The sequence below is a fragment of the Musca autumnalis genome, unplaced genomic scaffold (assembly GCF_047663935.1).
Source record: "Musca autumnalis isolate F117 unplaced genomic scaffold, ASM4766393v1 scaffold_5, whole genome shotgun sequence".
Classification (NCBI taxonomy): Eukaryota; Metazoa; Arthropoda; class Insecta; order Diptera; family Muscidae; genus Musca; species Musca autumnalis.
Window position 1 is genome coordinate 29799787 of NW_027412088.1, and position 13784 is coordinate 29813570.

The following is a 13784-nucleotide window of genomic DNA, read 5'->3' on the forward strand; positions in this document are numbered from 1 at the left end:
AAATTTGGAATGTGTGACGGAATTTTGTCTAAAAATAAATTTGCAAATTTATATTGAAATCGCTTGAGATTTGAATATAGCTCCCATACATTTTACATTTTCGAAGTGGTGTAAGATATCATATCGATCGCTTAATCCTATATTAATACCTTTGAAACTAAAACTTTCAAACCGAAGAATTCGCCCTATTAATTTCCAATGGCCACTAAAATTGACAATTAATTGAGGGGTTAATTGAATAAAAGTTAACCCAATTACTGGTTAAAATACAACAATTACATCATGTAAAACTGTTGTCAAAAACAAAACACGAATTTATGCAACTTTGTTGCTGATAAAACACGAATTTCATAATATAAATACGAAGTAACCTTCCAATTGAGTAACAAATAAAAGATATTCCAAAACAAAATGAAATATTTTACGGACAGTGCAACACTAATAAACTGTTTTTTGTTCTTCTGGAATTTCCCATCATCTAAGGGATTATTGGTAGCCAAATTCAGATTTCAAAAATAGAGATGTGACAATAATTATTTTTTTATTATTTTAATTTCAGAAACCACGCTGGACCTATGACCTAATCGAAATAACTACTTTCACCAGTAATCCGGATTGTGTAGAAATGAATGCCACCGTACATCGAATTGATCGCGGACGTTATGGTTATAGTGGTTATCTGAATTTTAACAGCGATATGGGTGAAGATATCTTGATTTTGGTCACCGTACAGCGAAGCATACAGAAGGAAGGTTCCTTCGGATATCTACCCTTTCTCGGTTATAATGTTACCCTACCAGTTGCCATGAATTTGTATTATAAACCTCTGCTCATGAAATCGGTTCAGCAATGTTGTGAAAATGCTCCAGTATTTGAAAAGAGTTTTACGCCACCTATTACGAAACGTAACATTAGCATAAATAAGTGTGAATTATCTAATGAAGCATTGCCATTAATAATGTTGGATGGGTATTACAAATTGCGTACCACCTTTTTCGGCAATGATTTTTACGGTTATATGGAGGCATTAGCTTATGTGGAAAATTAAAGGGGAGACATATTTAACTTATTATAAAAATTTATTTTGTTAATTATAATACATCTCGATATATATATTTAAAAGTTACAGAATTGTTGTTGATTGACCCGTATATCTTTCGAATAATATATTTTTCAAAATGCGCGGATTTTTTAAGAATATTTTTCTAAAGGCGTGAACTTGTTTAGTATATCCTTTAAAGGAGTTTATTTTACAGGCGCGGATTTTTTAAAAGTATTTTGGGATGGCGTGTCTTTTAAGAATATTTTTTAAAGACGTGGACTTTTTAAGAATATGTTTTTAAATGTGTGGACTACTTAAGAATATTTTTAAAGGGGTGGATTTTTTAAGAATATTTCATAAAGACGGGGGTGGACTTCTTAAGAATTTTTTAAGGATGTTGATTTATTAAGAATATTTTTTAAATGCGTGAGTTTTAAGATTATTTTTTAAAGGCGTTGATTTTTTAAGATTATTTATAAAAGTAGTGAATTTTTAGGATTAATTTTAAGGCGTGGATTTTTTAAGTTTATTTCTGGAAAGGCGTGATTTTTAAGTATATTTTTTTAAAAGTTTGTTACGAATATTTTTCCAAATGGGGTGGATCTTTTAAGAATTTTTTGCAAAGGCGTGGATTTTTTAAAAATATTTTTCTAAAGGAGTGGTTTTTTTAAAAATATTTTTCTAAAGGAGCGGATTTTTTAAAAATATTTTTCGAAAGACGGGAACTTGTTAATAATATTTTTTTGACTTTTTAAGATTGTTTTTCAAAGGCGTGGATTTTTTAAGAATATCTTTAAAGGTGTGGATGTTTTAAGAATATCTTTAAAAGCGTGGATTAAGCGTGTTAAGAATATTTTTTAAAGGCGTGGACTTTTTAAGAACTTTTTAAAGGCGTGGACTTTTTAAGAACTTTTTAAAGATGTGGATTTTTTAGGAATTTTTTAAATTCGTGGATTTTTTTAAGATTATTTTCCTGAAGGCGTGGATTTTTTTAAAATAGTTTTTAAAGACGTGGGCTTCTTAAGATTATTTTTCTGAAGGCGTGGATTTTTTAAGAATATTTTTTAAAGACGTGGACCTTTTATGAATTTTTTTGAAGGTGTGGATTTTTTAAGAATATTTTTTAAAGTCGATGACTTTTTAAGAAATTTTTAATGGCGTGGATTTTTTAAAGACGTGGACTTTTTAAGAATTTTATTGAAAGAAGTGGATTTTTTAGGAATATTTTTGTGAAGGCGTGGATTTTTTAAGATTATTTTTGTGATATTTTAGGAATATTTTTGTGAAGGCGTGGATTTTTTAAGATTATTTTTGTGATATTTTAGGAATATTTTTGTGAAGGCGTGGATTTTTTAAGATTATTTTTGTGATATTTTAGGAATATTTTTGTGAAGGCGTGGATTTTTTAAGATTATTTTTGTGATATTTTAGGAATATTTTTGTGAAGGCGTGGATTTTTTAAGATTATTTTTGTGATATTTTAGGAATATTTTTGTGAAGGCGTGGATTTTTTAAGATTATTTTTGTGATATTTTAGGAATATTTTTGTGAAGGCGTGGATTTTTTAAGATTATTTTTGTGATATTTTAGGAATATTTTTGTGAAGGCGTGGATTTTTTAAGATTATTTTTGTGATATTTTAGGAATATTTTTGTGAAGGCGTGGATTTTTTAAGATTATTTTTGTGATATTTTAGGAATATTTTTGTGAAGGCGTGGATTTTTTAAGATTATTTTTGTGATATTTTAGGAATATTTTTGTGAAGGCGTGGATTTTTTAAGATTATTTTTGTGATATTTTAGGAATATTTTTGTGAAGGCGTGGATTTTTTAAGATTATTTTTGTGATATTTTAGGAATATTTTTGTGAAGGCGTGGATTTTTTAAGATTATTTTTGTGATATTTTAGGAATATTTTTGTGAAGGCGTGGATTTTTTAAGATTATTTTTGTGATATTTTAGGAATATTTTTGTGAAGGCGTGGATTTTTTAAGATTATTTTTGTGATATTTTAGGAATATTTTTGTGAAGGCGTGGATTTTTTAAGATTATTTTTGTGATATTTTAGGAATATTTTTGTGAAGGCGTGGATTTTTTAAGATTATTTTTGTGATATTTTAGGAATATTTTTGTGAAGGCGTGGATTTTTTAAGATTATTTTTGTGATATTTTAGGAATATTTTTGTGAAGGCGTGGATTTTTTAAGATTATTTTTGTGATATTTTAGGAATATTTTTGTGAAGGCGTGGATTTTTTAAGATTATTTTTGTGATATTTTAGGAATATTTTTGTGAAGGCGTGGATTTTTTAAGATTATTTTTGTGATATTTTAGGAATATTTTTGTGAAGGCGTGGATTTTTTAAGATTTTTTGTGATATTTTAGGAATATTTTTGTGAAGGCGTGGATTTTTTAAGATTATTTTTGTGATATTTTAGGAATATTTTTGTGAAGGCGTGGATTTTTTAAGATTATTTTTGTGATATTTTAGGAATATTTTTGTGAAGGCGTGGATTTTTTAAGATTATTTTAGTGATATTTTAGGAATATTTTTGTGAAGGCGTGGATTTTTTAAGATTTTTTGTGATATTTTAGGAATATTTTTGTGAAGGCGTGGATTTTTTAAGATTTTTTGTGATATTTTAGGAATATTTTTGTGAAGGTGTGGATTTTTTAAGATTATTTTTGTGATATTTTAGGAATATTTTTGTGAAGGCGTGGATTTTTTAAGAATATTTTTGTAAAGACGTGGACTTTTTAGGAATTTTTTAAAGGCTTGGATTTTTTAACAATATTTTTCTTAAGGCGTGTATTTTCAAGAATATTTTTCCAAGGGCGTGAATTCTTTAAGAATATTTTTTAAGGCGTGGATTTTTTAAGAATATTTTCTAAAGACGTGGAGTTTTTAAGATTTTTTTCCAAAGAGGTGGATTTTTTAAAAATATTTTTCCAAGGGCGTGAATTCCTTAAAAATATTTTTCCAAGGGCGTGAATTCTTTAAGAATATTTTTTAAAGACGTGGACTTTTTAAGAATTTTTTCCAAAGGCGTGGATTTTTACAGTGTTTTTATTACAGTGTTTTATTTAACTTGCTTCGGTGTGTGTTTAGTTCAAATCTGGTAACTCATTTTTAACACGGTTGCAGTTGACCAATCGAACTAAAACTTTGTACACTTTTCAGATTTGGATGATAATACATGAATATGAAATCAAAACCAATATTGGTCCATTTTTACACTGTTTTACAGTGTTTTATCTAATTTGCTTTTCAAATCTGGTAACTAATTGTTCACACAGTTGCAGTTGACCAATCGAACATTAAATTTGGACACATTTCAGATTTGGATGACAATACATGAATATGAAATCAAAACCAATATTGGTCCATTCTTACAGTGTTAACCCCCTTTTCAAATCTAGTAACTGATTTTTAAAATGGTTGCAGTTGACCAATCGAAGTAAAACTTTGCACACATTTCAGATTTAGATGACAATACGTGAATATGAAACCAGAATCAATATGGGTCCATTTTTTCCTATAGCCCCCATATAACGGTACCACCCGATTTCCGGTATTTTGCTTTTCAAATCTGGTAACTCATTTTTCACACAGTTGCAGTTGACCAATCGAACTAAAACTTTGCAAACTTTTCAGATTTAGATGACAATACATGAATATGAAATCAAAACCAATATTGGTTCATTTTTACAGTGTTGTACAGTGTTCAATTTTACATGCTTTTCAAATCTGGTAACTCATTTTTAACACAGTTGTAATTGACCAAGTGAACTAAAACTTTGCACACTTTTCAGATATGGATGACAATACATGAATATGAATTCAAAACCAATATTGGTCCATTTTTACCCTGTTTTACAGTTTTTTATCTAATTAGCTTTTCAAATCTGGTAACTCATTTTTCACATAGTTGTAGTTGACCAATCGAACTAAAACTTTGTACACTTTTCAGATTTGGATGATAATACATGAATATGAAACCAAAACCAATATGGGTCCATTTCTTCCTGTAGGTCCCATCCAGCGCTACCACTCGATTTAAGGTATTTTATCGTCATGTTAAGCCCGTATTGGCTGTTTTTTGACAACTAGGGTTTCCAATGATACAGACAACTAGGGTTTCCAATGATACAGAAACGTACCCATTAAAAATTATGGACATAGGTTTTGGTATAGCCCCCATATAGCGGTACCGCCCGATTTCAAGTGTTTTAAGGATTTTATCTTCATTTTTAGCCAGAATTGGCTGTAACTTGACATTTGGAGTCCCCAATGGTACAGAAACTTCCCCACCATAAATTATGGACATAAGGCCAGGTTTTGGTATAGCCTTTATATAACGGTACTACACGATTTCAGGCATTTTAAAGTTTTTATCTAAATTGGCCTAAATTGACTTTAATTTTGTTCTCAGTGCACTCTAGGTAATTTGCCCAGTTTTTGAGGCAAAAAGTCGATTTTGCAACTTTTAATAATAACACTATTTTAGTTGGCATTGAAAAAAGAACACGTCAAAATTTATTAATATGAATGATATTTTTCAAAATAGCGCCATTATCGCGGTTTAAATTGCAGTCAAACTGAGAATTTCAAAGAAAAACTAAAAAAAAATATATTTTAAGGCATATTTCAATGTATTTAAAACCGCGAAAAATATAACAAATATAAATATATGTAAACTGGAATAGATTGGCAATTGCGAGAGGAATTTATTTAATATATAATATAGCTTAAACATTTTGGGTAGCGACCAAAAAACACAAAAAATCAGAAATAAAGACCTTTTAAGAAGTTTTTTAAAGGTGTGGACTTTTTAAGAACATTTTTTAAAGACGTGGACTTTTTAGAGTTTTTAAAGGCGTGGATTTTTAAGATTATTTTTCTGAAGTTTTGAACTTTTTAAGATTATTTTTTTAAAGGCGCGGATTTTTTGAGAATATATTTTAAAGAGTTGAATTTTTTAGAGTTTTTAAATGCGTCGATTTTTTAAGATTTTTTTAAGTTGTAAATTGTTTAAGAAAATGTTTCCAAAGGCGTGGTTTTTAAGACTTTTTTACCAAAGGCCTGTATTTTTTAAGAATATTTTTATAAAGGCCTGGCTTTTTTAAGAATATTTTTCCAAAAGCGTTGATTTTTTAAAAATATTTGTCCAAAGCCGTGGATTTTTTAAAAATATTTTTACAAAGGCGTGAATTTTTTAAGAATATTTTCCAAAGGCGTGGTGTTTTTAAAAATATTTTTACAAATGTGTGGATTTTTTAAGAATATTTTTCCAAAGGCGTGGATTTTTTAAGAATATTTTTCCAAAGGCGTGGATTTTTTAAGAATATTTTTCCAAAGGCGTGGATTTTTTAAGAATATTTTTCCAAAGGCGTGGATTTTTTAAGAATATTTTTCCAAAGGCGTGGATTTTTTAAGAATATTTTTCCAAAGGCGTGGATTTTTTAAGAATATTTTTCCAAAGGCGTGGATTTTTTAAGAATATTTTTCCAAAGGCGTGGATTTTTTAAGAATATTTTTCCAAAGGCGTGGATTTTTTAAGAATATTTTTCCAAAGGCGTGGATTTTTTAAGAATATTTTTCCAAAGGCGTGGATTTTTTAAGAATATTTTTCCAAAGGCGTGGATTTTTTAAGAATATTTTTCCAAAGGCGTGGATTTTTTAAGAATATTTTTCCAAAGGCGTGGATTTTTTAAGAATATTTTTCCAAAGGCGTGGATTTTTTAAGAATATTTTTCCAAAGGCGTGGATTTTTTAAGAATATTTTTCCAAAGGCGTGGATTTTTTAAGAATATTTTTCCAAAGGCGTGGATTTTTTAAGAATATTTTTCCAAAGGCGTGGATTTTTTAAGAATATTTTTCCAAAGGCGTGGATTTTTTAAGAATATTTTTCCAAAGGCGTGGATTTTTTAAGAATATTTTTCCAAAGGCGTGGATTTTTTAAGAATATTTTTCCAAAGGCGTGGATTTTTTAAGAATATTTTTCCAAAGGCGTGGATTTTTTAAGAATATTTTTCCAAAGGCGTGGATTTTTTAAGAATATTTTTCCAAAGGCGTGGATTTTTTAAGAATATTTTTCCAAAGGCGTGGATTTTTTAAGAATATTTTCCAAAGGCGTGGATTTTTTAAGAATATTTTTCCAAAGGCGTGGATTTTTTAAGAATATTTTTCCAAAGGCGTGGATTTTTTAAGAATATTTTTCCAAAGGCGTGGATTTTTTAAGAATATTTTTCCAAAGGCGTGGATTTTTTAAGAATATTTTTCCAAAGGCGTGGATTTTTTAAGAATATTTTTCCAAAGGCGTGGATTTTTTAAGAATATTTTTCCAAAGGCGTGGATTTTTTAAGAATATTTTTCCAAAGGCGTGGATTTTTTAAGAATATTTTTCCAAAGGCGTGGATTTTTTAAGAATATTTTTCCAAAGGCGTGGATTTTTTAAGAATATTTTTCCAAAGGCGTGGATTTTTTAAGAATATTTTTCCAAAGGCGTGGATTTTTTAAGAATATTTTTCCAAAGGCGTGGATTTTTTAAGAATATTTTTCCAAAGGCGTGGATTTTTTAAGAATATTTTTCCAAAGGCGTGGATTTTTTAAGAATATTTTTCCAAAGGCGTGGATTTTTTAAGAATATTTTTCCAAAGGCGTGGATTTTTTAAGAATATTTTTCCAAAGGCGTGGATTTTTTAAGAATATTTTTCCAAAGGCGTGGATTTTTTAAGAATATTTTTCCAAAGGCGTGGATTTTTTAAGAATATTTTTCCAAAGGCGTGGATTTTTTAAGAATATTTTTCCAAAGGCGTGGATTTTTTAAGAATATTTTTCCAAAGGCGTGGATTTTTTAAGAATATTTTTCCAAAGGCGTGGATTTTTTAAGAATATTTTTCCAAAGGCGTGGATTTTTTAAGAATATTTTTCCAAAGGCGTGGATTTTTTAAGAATATTTTTCCAAAGGCGTGGATTTTTTAAGAATATTTTTCCAAAGGCGTGGATTTTTTAAGAATATTTTTCCAAAGGCGTGGATTTTTTAAGAATATTTTTCCAAAGGCGTGGATTTTTTAAGAATATTTTTCCAAAGGCGTGGATTTTTTAAGAATATTTTTCCAAAGGCGTGGATTTTTTAAGAATATTTTTCCAAAGGCGTGGATTTTTTAAGAATATTTTTCCAAAGGCGTGGATTTTTTAAGAATATTTTTCCAAAGGCGTGGATTTTTTAAGAATATTTTTCCAAAGGCGTGGATTTTTTAAGAATATTTTTCCAAAGGCGTGGATTTTTTAAGAATATTTTTCCAAAGGCGTGGATTTTTTAAGAATATTTTTCCAAAGGCGTGGATTTTTTAAGAATATTTTTCCAAAGGCGTGGATTTTTTAAGAATATTTTTCCAAAGGCGTGGATTTTTTAAGAATATTTTTCCAAAGGCGTGGATTTTTTAAGAATATTTTTCCAAAGGCGTGGATTTTTTAAGAATATTTTTCCAAAGGCGTGGATTTTTTAAGAATATTTTTCCAAAGGCGTGGATTTTTTAAGAATATTTTTCCAAAGGCGTGGATTTTTTAAGAATATTTTTCCAAAGGCGTGGATTTTTTAAGAATATTTTTCCAAAGGCGTGGATTTTTTAAGAATATTTTTCCAAAGGCGTGGATTTTTTAAGAATATTTTTCCAAAGGCGTGGATTTTTTAAGAATATTTTTCCAAAGGCGTGGATTTTTTAAGAATATTTTTCCAAAGGCGTGGATTTTTTAAGAATATTTTTCCAAAGGCGTGGATTTTTTAAGAATATTTTTCCAAAGGCGTGGATTTTTTAAGAATATTTTTCCAAAGGCGTGGATTTTTTAAGAATATTTTTCCAAAGGCGTGGATTTTTTAAGAATATTTTTCCAAAGGCGTGGATTTTTTAAGAATATTTTTCCAAAGGCGTGGATTTTTTAAGAATATTTTTCCAAAGGCGTGGATTTTTTAAGAATATTTTTCCAAAGGCGTGGATTTTTTAAGAATATTTTTCCAAAGGCGTGGATTTTTTAAGAATATTTTTCCAAAGGCGTGGATTTTTTAAGAATATTTTTCCAAAGGCGTGGATTTTTTAAGAATATTTTTCCAAAGGCGTGGATTTTTTAAGAATATTTTTCCAAAGGCGTGGATTTTTTAAGAATATTTTTCCAAAGGCGTGGATTTTTTAAGAATATTTTTCCAAAGGCGTGGATTTTTTAAGAATATTTTTCCAAAGGCGTGGATTTTTTAAGAATATTTTTCCAAAGGCGTGGATTTTTTAAGAATATTTTTCCAAAGGCGTGGATTTTTTAAGAATATTTTTCCAAAGGCGTGGATTTTTTAAGAATATTTTTCCAAAGGCGTGGATTTTTTAAGAATATTTTTCCAAAGGCGTGGATTTTTTAAGAATATTTTTCCAAAGGCGTGGATTTTTTAAGAATATTTTTCCAAAGGCGTGGATTTTTTAAGAATATTTTTCCAAAGGCGTGGATTTTTTAAGAATATTTTTCCAAAGGCGTGGATTTTTTAAGAATATTTTTCCAAAGGCGTGGATTTTTTAAGAATATTTTTCCAAAGGCGTGGATTTTTTAAGAATATTTTTCCAAAGGCGTGGATTTTTTAAGAATATTTTTCCAAAGGCGTGGATTTTTTAAGAATATTTTTCCAAAGGCGTGGATTTTTTAAGAATATTTTTCCAAAGGCGTGGATTTTTTAAGAATATTTTTCCAAAGGCGTGGATTTTTTAAGAATATTTTTCCAAAGGCGTGGATTTTTTAAGAATATTTTTCCAAAGGCGTGGATTTTTTAAGAATATTTTTCCAAAGGCGTGGATTTTTTAAGAATATTTTTCCAAAGGCGTGGATTTTTTAAGAATATTTTTCCAAAGGCGTGGATTTTTTAAGAATATTTTTCCAAAGGCGTGGATTTTTTAAGAATATTTTTCCAAAGGCGTGGATTTTTTAAGAATATTTTTCCAAAGGCGTGGATTTTTTAAGAATATTTTTCCAAAGGCGTGGATTTTTTAAGAATATTTTTCCAAAGGCGTGGATTTTTTAAGAATATTTTTCCAAAGGCGTGGATTTTTTAAGAATATTTTTCCAAAGGCGTGGATTTTTTAAGAATATTTTTCCAAAGGCGTGGATTTTTTAAGAATATTTTTCCAAAGGCGTGGATTTTTTAAGAATATTTTTCCAAAGGCGTGGATTTTTTAAGAATATTTTTCCAAAGGCGTGGATTTTTTAAGAATATTTTTCCAAAGGCGTGGATTTTTTAAGAATATTTTTCCAAAGGCGTGGATTTTTTAAGAATATTTTTCCAAAGGCGTGGATTTTTTAAGAATATTTTTCCAAAGGCGTGGATTTTTTAAGAATATTTTTCCAAAGGCGTGGATTTTTTAAGAATATTTTTCCAAAGGCGTGGATTTTTTAAGAATATTTTTCCAAAGGCGTGGATTTTTTAAGAATATTTTTCCAAAGGCGTGGATTTTTTAAGAATATTTTTCCAAAGGCGTGGATTTTTTAAGAATATTTTTCCAAAGGCGTGGATTTTTTAAGAATATTTTTCCAAAGGCGTGGATTTTTTAAGAATATTTTTCCAAAGGCGTGGATTTTTTAAGAATATTTTTCCAAAGGCGTGGATTTTTTAAGAATATTTTTCCAAAGGCGTGGATTTTTTAAGAATATTTTTCCAAAGGCGTGGATTTTTTAAGAATATTTTTCCAAAGGCGTGGATTTTTTAAGAATATTTTTCCAAAGGCGTGGATTTTTTAAGAATATTTTTCCAAAGGCGTGGATTTTTTAAGAATATTTTTCCAAAGGCGTGGATTTTTTAAGAATATTTTTCCAAAGGCGTGGATTTTTTAAGAATATTTTTCCAAAGGCGTGGATTTTTTAAGAATATTTTTCCAAAGGCGTGGATTTTTTAAGAATATTTTTCCAAAGGCGTGGATTTTTTAAGAATATTTTTCCAAAGGCGTGGATTTTTTAAGAATATTTTTCCAAAGGCGTGGATTTTTTAAGAATATTTTTCCAAAGGCGTGGATTTTTTAAGAATATTTTTCCAAAGGCGTGGATTTTTTAAGAATATTTTTCCAAAGGCGTGGATTTTTTAAGAATATTTTTCCAAAGGCGTGGATTTTTTAAGAATATTTTTCCAAAGGCGTGGATTTTTTAAGAATATTTTTCCAAAGGCGTGGATTTTTTAAGAATATTTTTCCAAAGGCGTGGATTTTTTAAGAATATTTTTCCAAAGGCGTGGATTTTTTAAGAATATTTTTCCAAAGGCGTGGATTTTTTAAGAATATTTTTCCAAAGGCGTGGATTTTTTAAGAATATTTTTCCAAAGGCGTGGATTTTTTAAGAATATTTTTCCAAAGGCGTGGATTTTTTAAGAATATTTTTCCAAAGGCGTGGATTTTTTAAGAATATTTTTCCAAAGGCGTGGATTTTTTAAGAATATTTTTCCAAAGGCGTGGATTTTTTAAGAATATTTTTCCAAAGGCGTGGATTTTTTAAGAATATTTTTCCAAAGGCGTGGATTTTTTAAGAATATTTTTCCAAAGGCGTGGATTTTTTAAGAATATTTTTCCAAAGGCGTGGATTTTTTAAGAATATTTTTCCAAAGGCGTGGATTTTTTAAGAATATTTTTCCAAAGGCGTGGATTTTTTAAGAATATTTTTCCAAAGGCGTGGATTTTTTAAGAATATTTTTCCAAAGGCGTGGATTTTTTAAGAATATTTTTCCAAAGGCGTGGATTTTTTAAGAATATTTTTCCAAAGGCGTGGATTTTTTAAGAATATTTTTCCAAAGGCGTGGATTTTTTAAGAATATTTTTCCAAAGGCGTGGATTTTTTAAGAATATTTTTCCAAAGGCGTGGATTTTTTAAGAATATTTTTCCAAAGGCGTGGATTTTTTAAGAATATTTTTCCAAAGGCGTGGATTTTTTAAGAATATTTTTCCAAAGGCGTGGATTTTTTAAGAATATTTTTCCAAAGGCGTGGATTTTTTAAGAATATTTTTCCAAAGGCGTGGATTTTTTAAGAATATTTTTCCAAAGGCGTGGATTTTTTAAGAATATTTTTCCAAAGGCGTGGATTTTTTAAGAATATTTTTCCAAAGGCGTGGATTTTTTAAGAATATTTTTCCAAAGGCGTGGATTTTTTAAGAATATTTTTCCAAAGGCGTGGATTTTTTAAGAATATTTTTCCAAAGGCGTGGATTTTTTAAGAATATTTTTCCAAAGGCGTGGATTTTTTAAGAATATTTTTCCAAAGGCGTGGATTTTTTAAGAATATTTTTCCAAAGGCGTGGATTTTTTAAGAATATTTTTCCAAAGGCGTGGATTTTTTAAGAATATTTTTCCAAAGGCGTGGATTTTTTAAGAATATTTTTCCAAAGGCGTGGATTTTTTAAGAATATTTTTCCAAAGGCGTGGATTTTTTAAGAATATTTTTCCAAAGGCGTGGATTTTTTAAGAATATTTTTCCAAAGGCGTGGATTTTTTAAGAATATTTTTCCAAAGGCGTGGATTTTTTAAGAATATTTTTCCAAAGGCGTGGATTTTTTAAGAATATTTTTCCAAAGGCGTGGATTTTTTAAGAATATTTTTCCAAAGGCGTGGATTTTTTAAGAATATTTTTCCAAAGGCGTGGATTTTTTAAGAATATTTTTCCAAAGGCGTGGATTTTTTAAGAATATTTTTCCAAAGGCGTGGATTTTTTAAGAATATTTTTCCAAAGGCGTGGATTTTTTAAGAATATTTTTCCAAAGGTCTGGACTTTTTTAAAGATTTTTTAAGGGTTGGTTTGGCAAAAAATATATTTCTAATATCAAACACTGACTAAGCATTGCTGTACCGCTACTCCTTGGACAAGTACCCGTGCATGCATTAGCCGGGGCAGTGTCTTGTAGAGTGTTTTTTATTTGAAGAGAGGAAAAAATAAAAATAAATTAAATTTTTTGTAGGGCTACACTAATATACATATATTTATTCTACAACTGAATTTCTTATCACACTCTTTGATATGTTCCCAAATAACGATCACACATGCCGCAATAATGATTGGTATCCATGCAAGTGGAAATGCAGTATGGCAAACAAACACAACAATATAATCTAAAGCAGGTGAGAGAGGCAAAAAAAGAGAGAAAATACAATCAGTAAGATATGATTCAGTCGGTCACTTTTCCTACTCACTGTAACAGACAAAGTATCAAAGCAAACAAATGGGTGCGGGAATTGGGTTTGGAACGCATACGAGTACGGCAGATATTATGGCAGTAGGGACACTGGACATCAATGGGCGTGGGACCATAAGTGACCGAGGGTTCTACAATGAGAAAAAAACAAAATTAAATCGAAGAACTCCTCTTTTATTCGCCTTGAAATTATTACGTGTTATAACTACCACATGAGGATCACCCTGACCTGTGGTAGCTGTTGCCGTCTGACCAGGTTGTTGTGTTATCGGTTCTACACCAATAGCCTGATTATAGGTTGGCGGTGCTGGGGGTTTTGCCAATAAATGTTGCTGTTGTTCGGTATGCACCACTTCTTCCAATGGTGCCGAGGGATAAACCCGTTTATTGGTATCTTCACTCATTTTCCGGTTTTCAAAAATTAATTTTTGTTTCTTTTGATTTCTTTATGTTTCTTCTTCTACAAATGCCAAGCAACTAAAAACACCTCGTATGGAATAACACACAAATTCTCAGTCCGTATGCCTCTTCTACAAACAT

The 13784-nt window shown here is 29.4% G+C and overlaps 2 protein-coding genes across 2 annotated transcripts; one reads left to right on the forward strand and one right to left on the reverse strand.

The window, feature by feature from the left end:
• Positions 1-378: 378 nt before the first annotated feature.
• LOC141406758 (uncharacterized) lies at positions 379-1203 on the forward strand. The gene is made up of 2 exons (XM_073992761.1): positions 379-492; positions 560-1203. Exons 1-2 carry the CDS (start codon positions 412-414, stop codon positions 1046-1048), a joined length of 570 nt encoding a protein of 189 aa, XP_073848862.1. The 5' UTR covers positions 379-411; the 3' UTR covers positions 1049-1203.
• An 11687-nt stretch (positions 1204-12890) lies between these two features.
• LOC141404753 (lipopolysaccharide-induced tumor necrosis factor-alpha factor homolog) lies at positions 12891-13784 on the reverse strand. Its single transcript, XM_073988459.1, has 3 exons — positions 13441-13784; positions 13243-13375; positions 12891-13161 (listed from the first exon to the last, which is right to left on the reverse strand). The coding sequence occupies exons 1-3, from the start codon at positions 13646-13648 to the stop codon at positions 13056-13058; spliced, it is 447 nt and encodes a 148-aa protein (XP_073844560.1). The 5' UTR covers positions 13649-13784; the 3' UTR covers positions 12891-13055.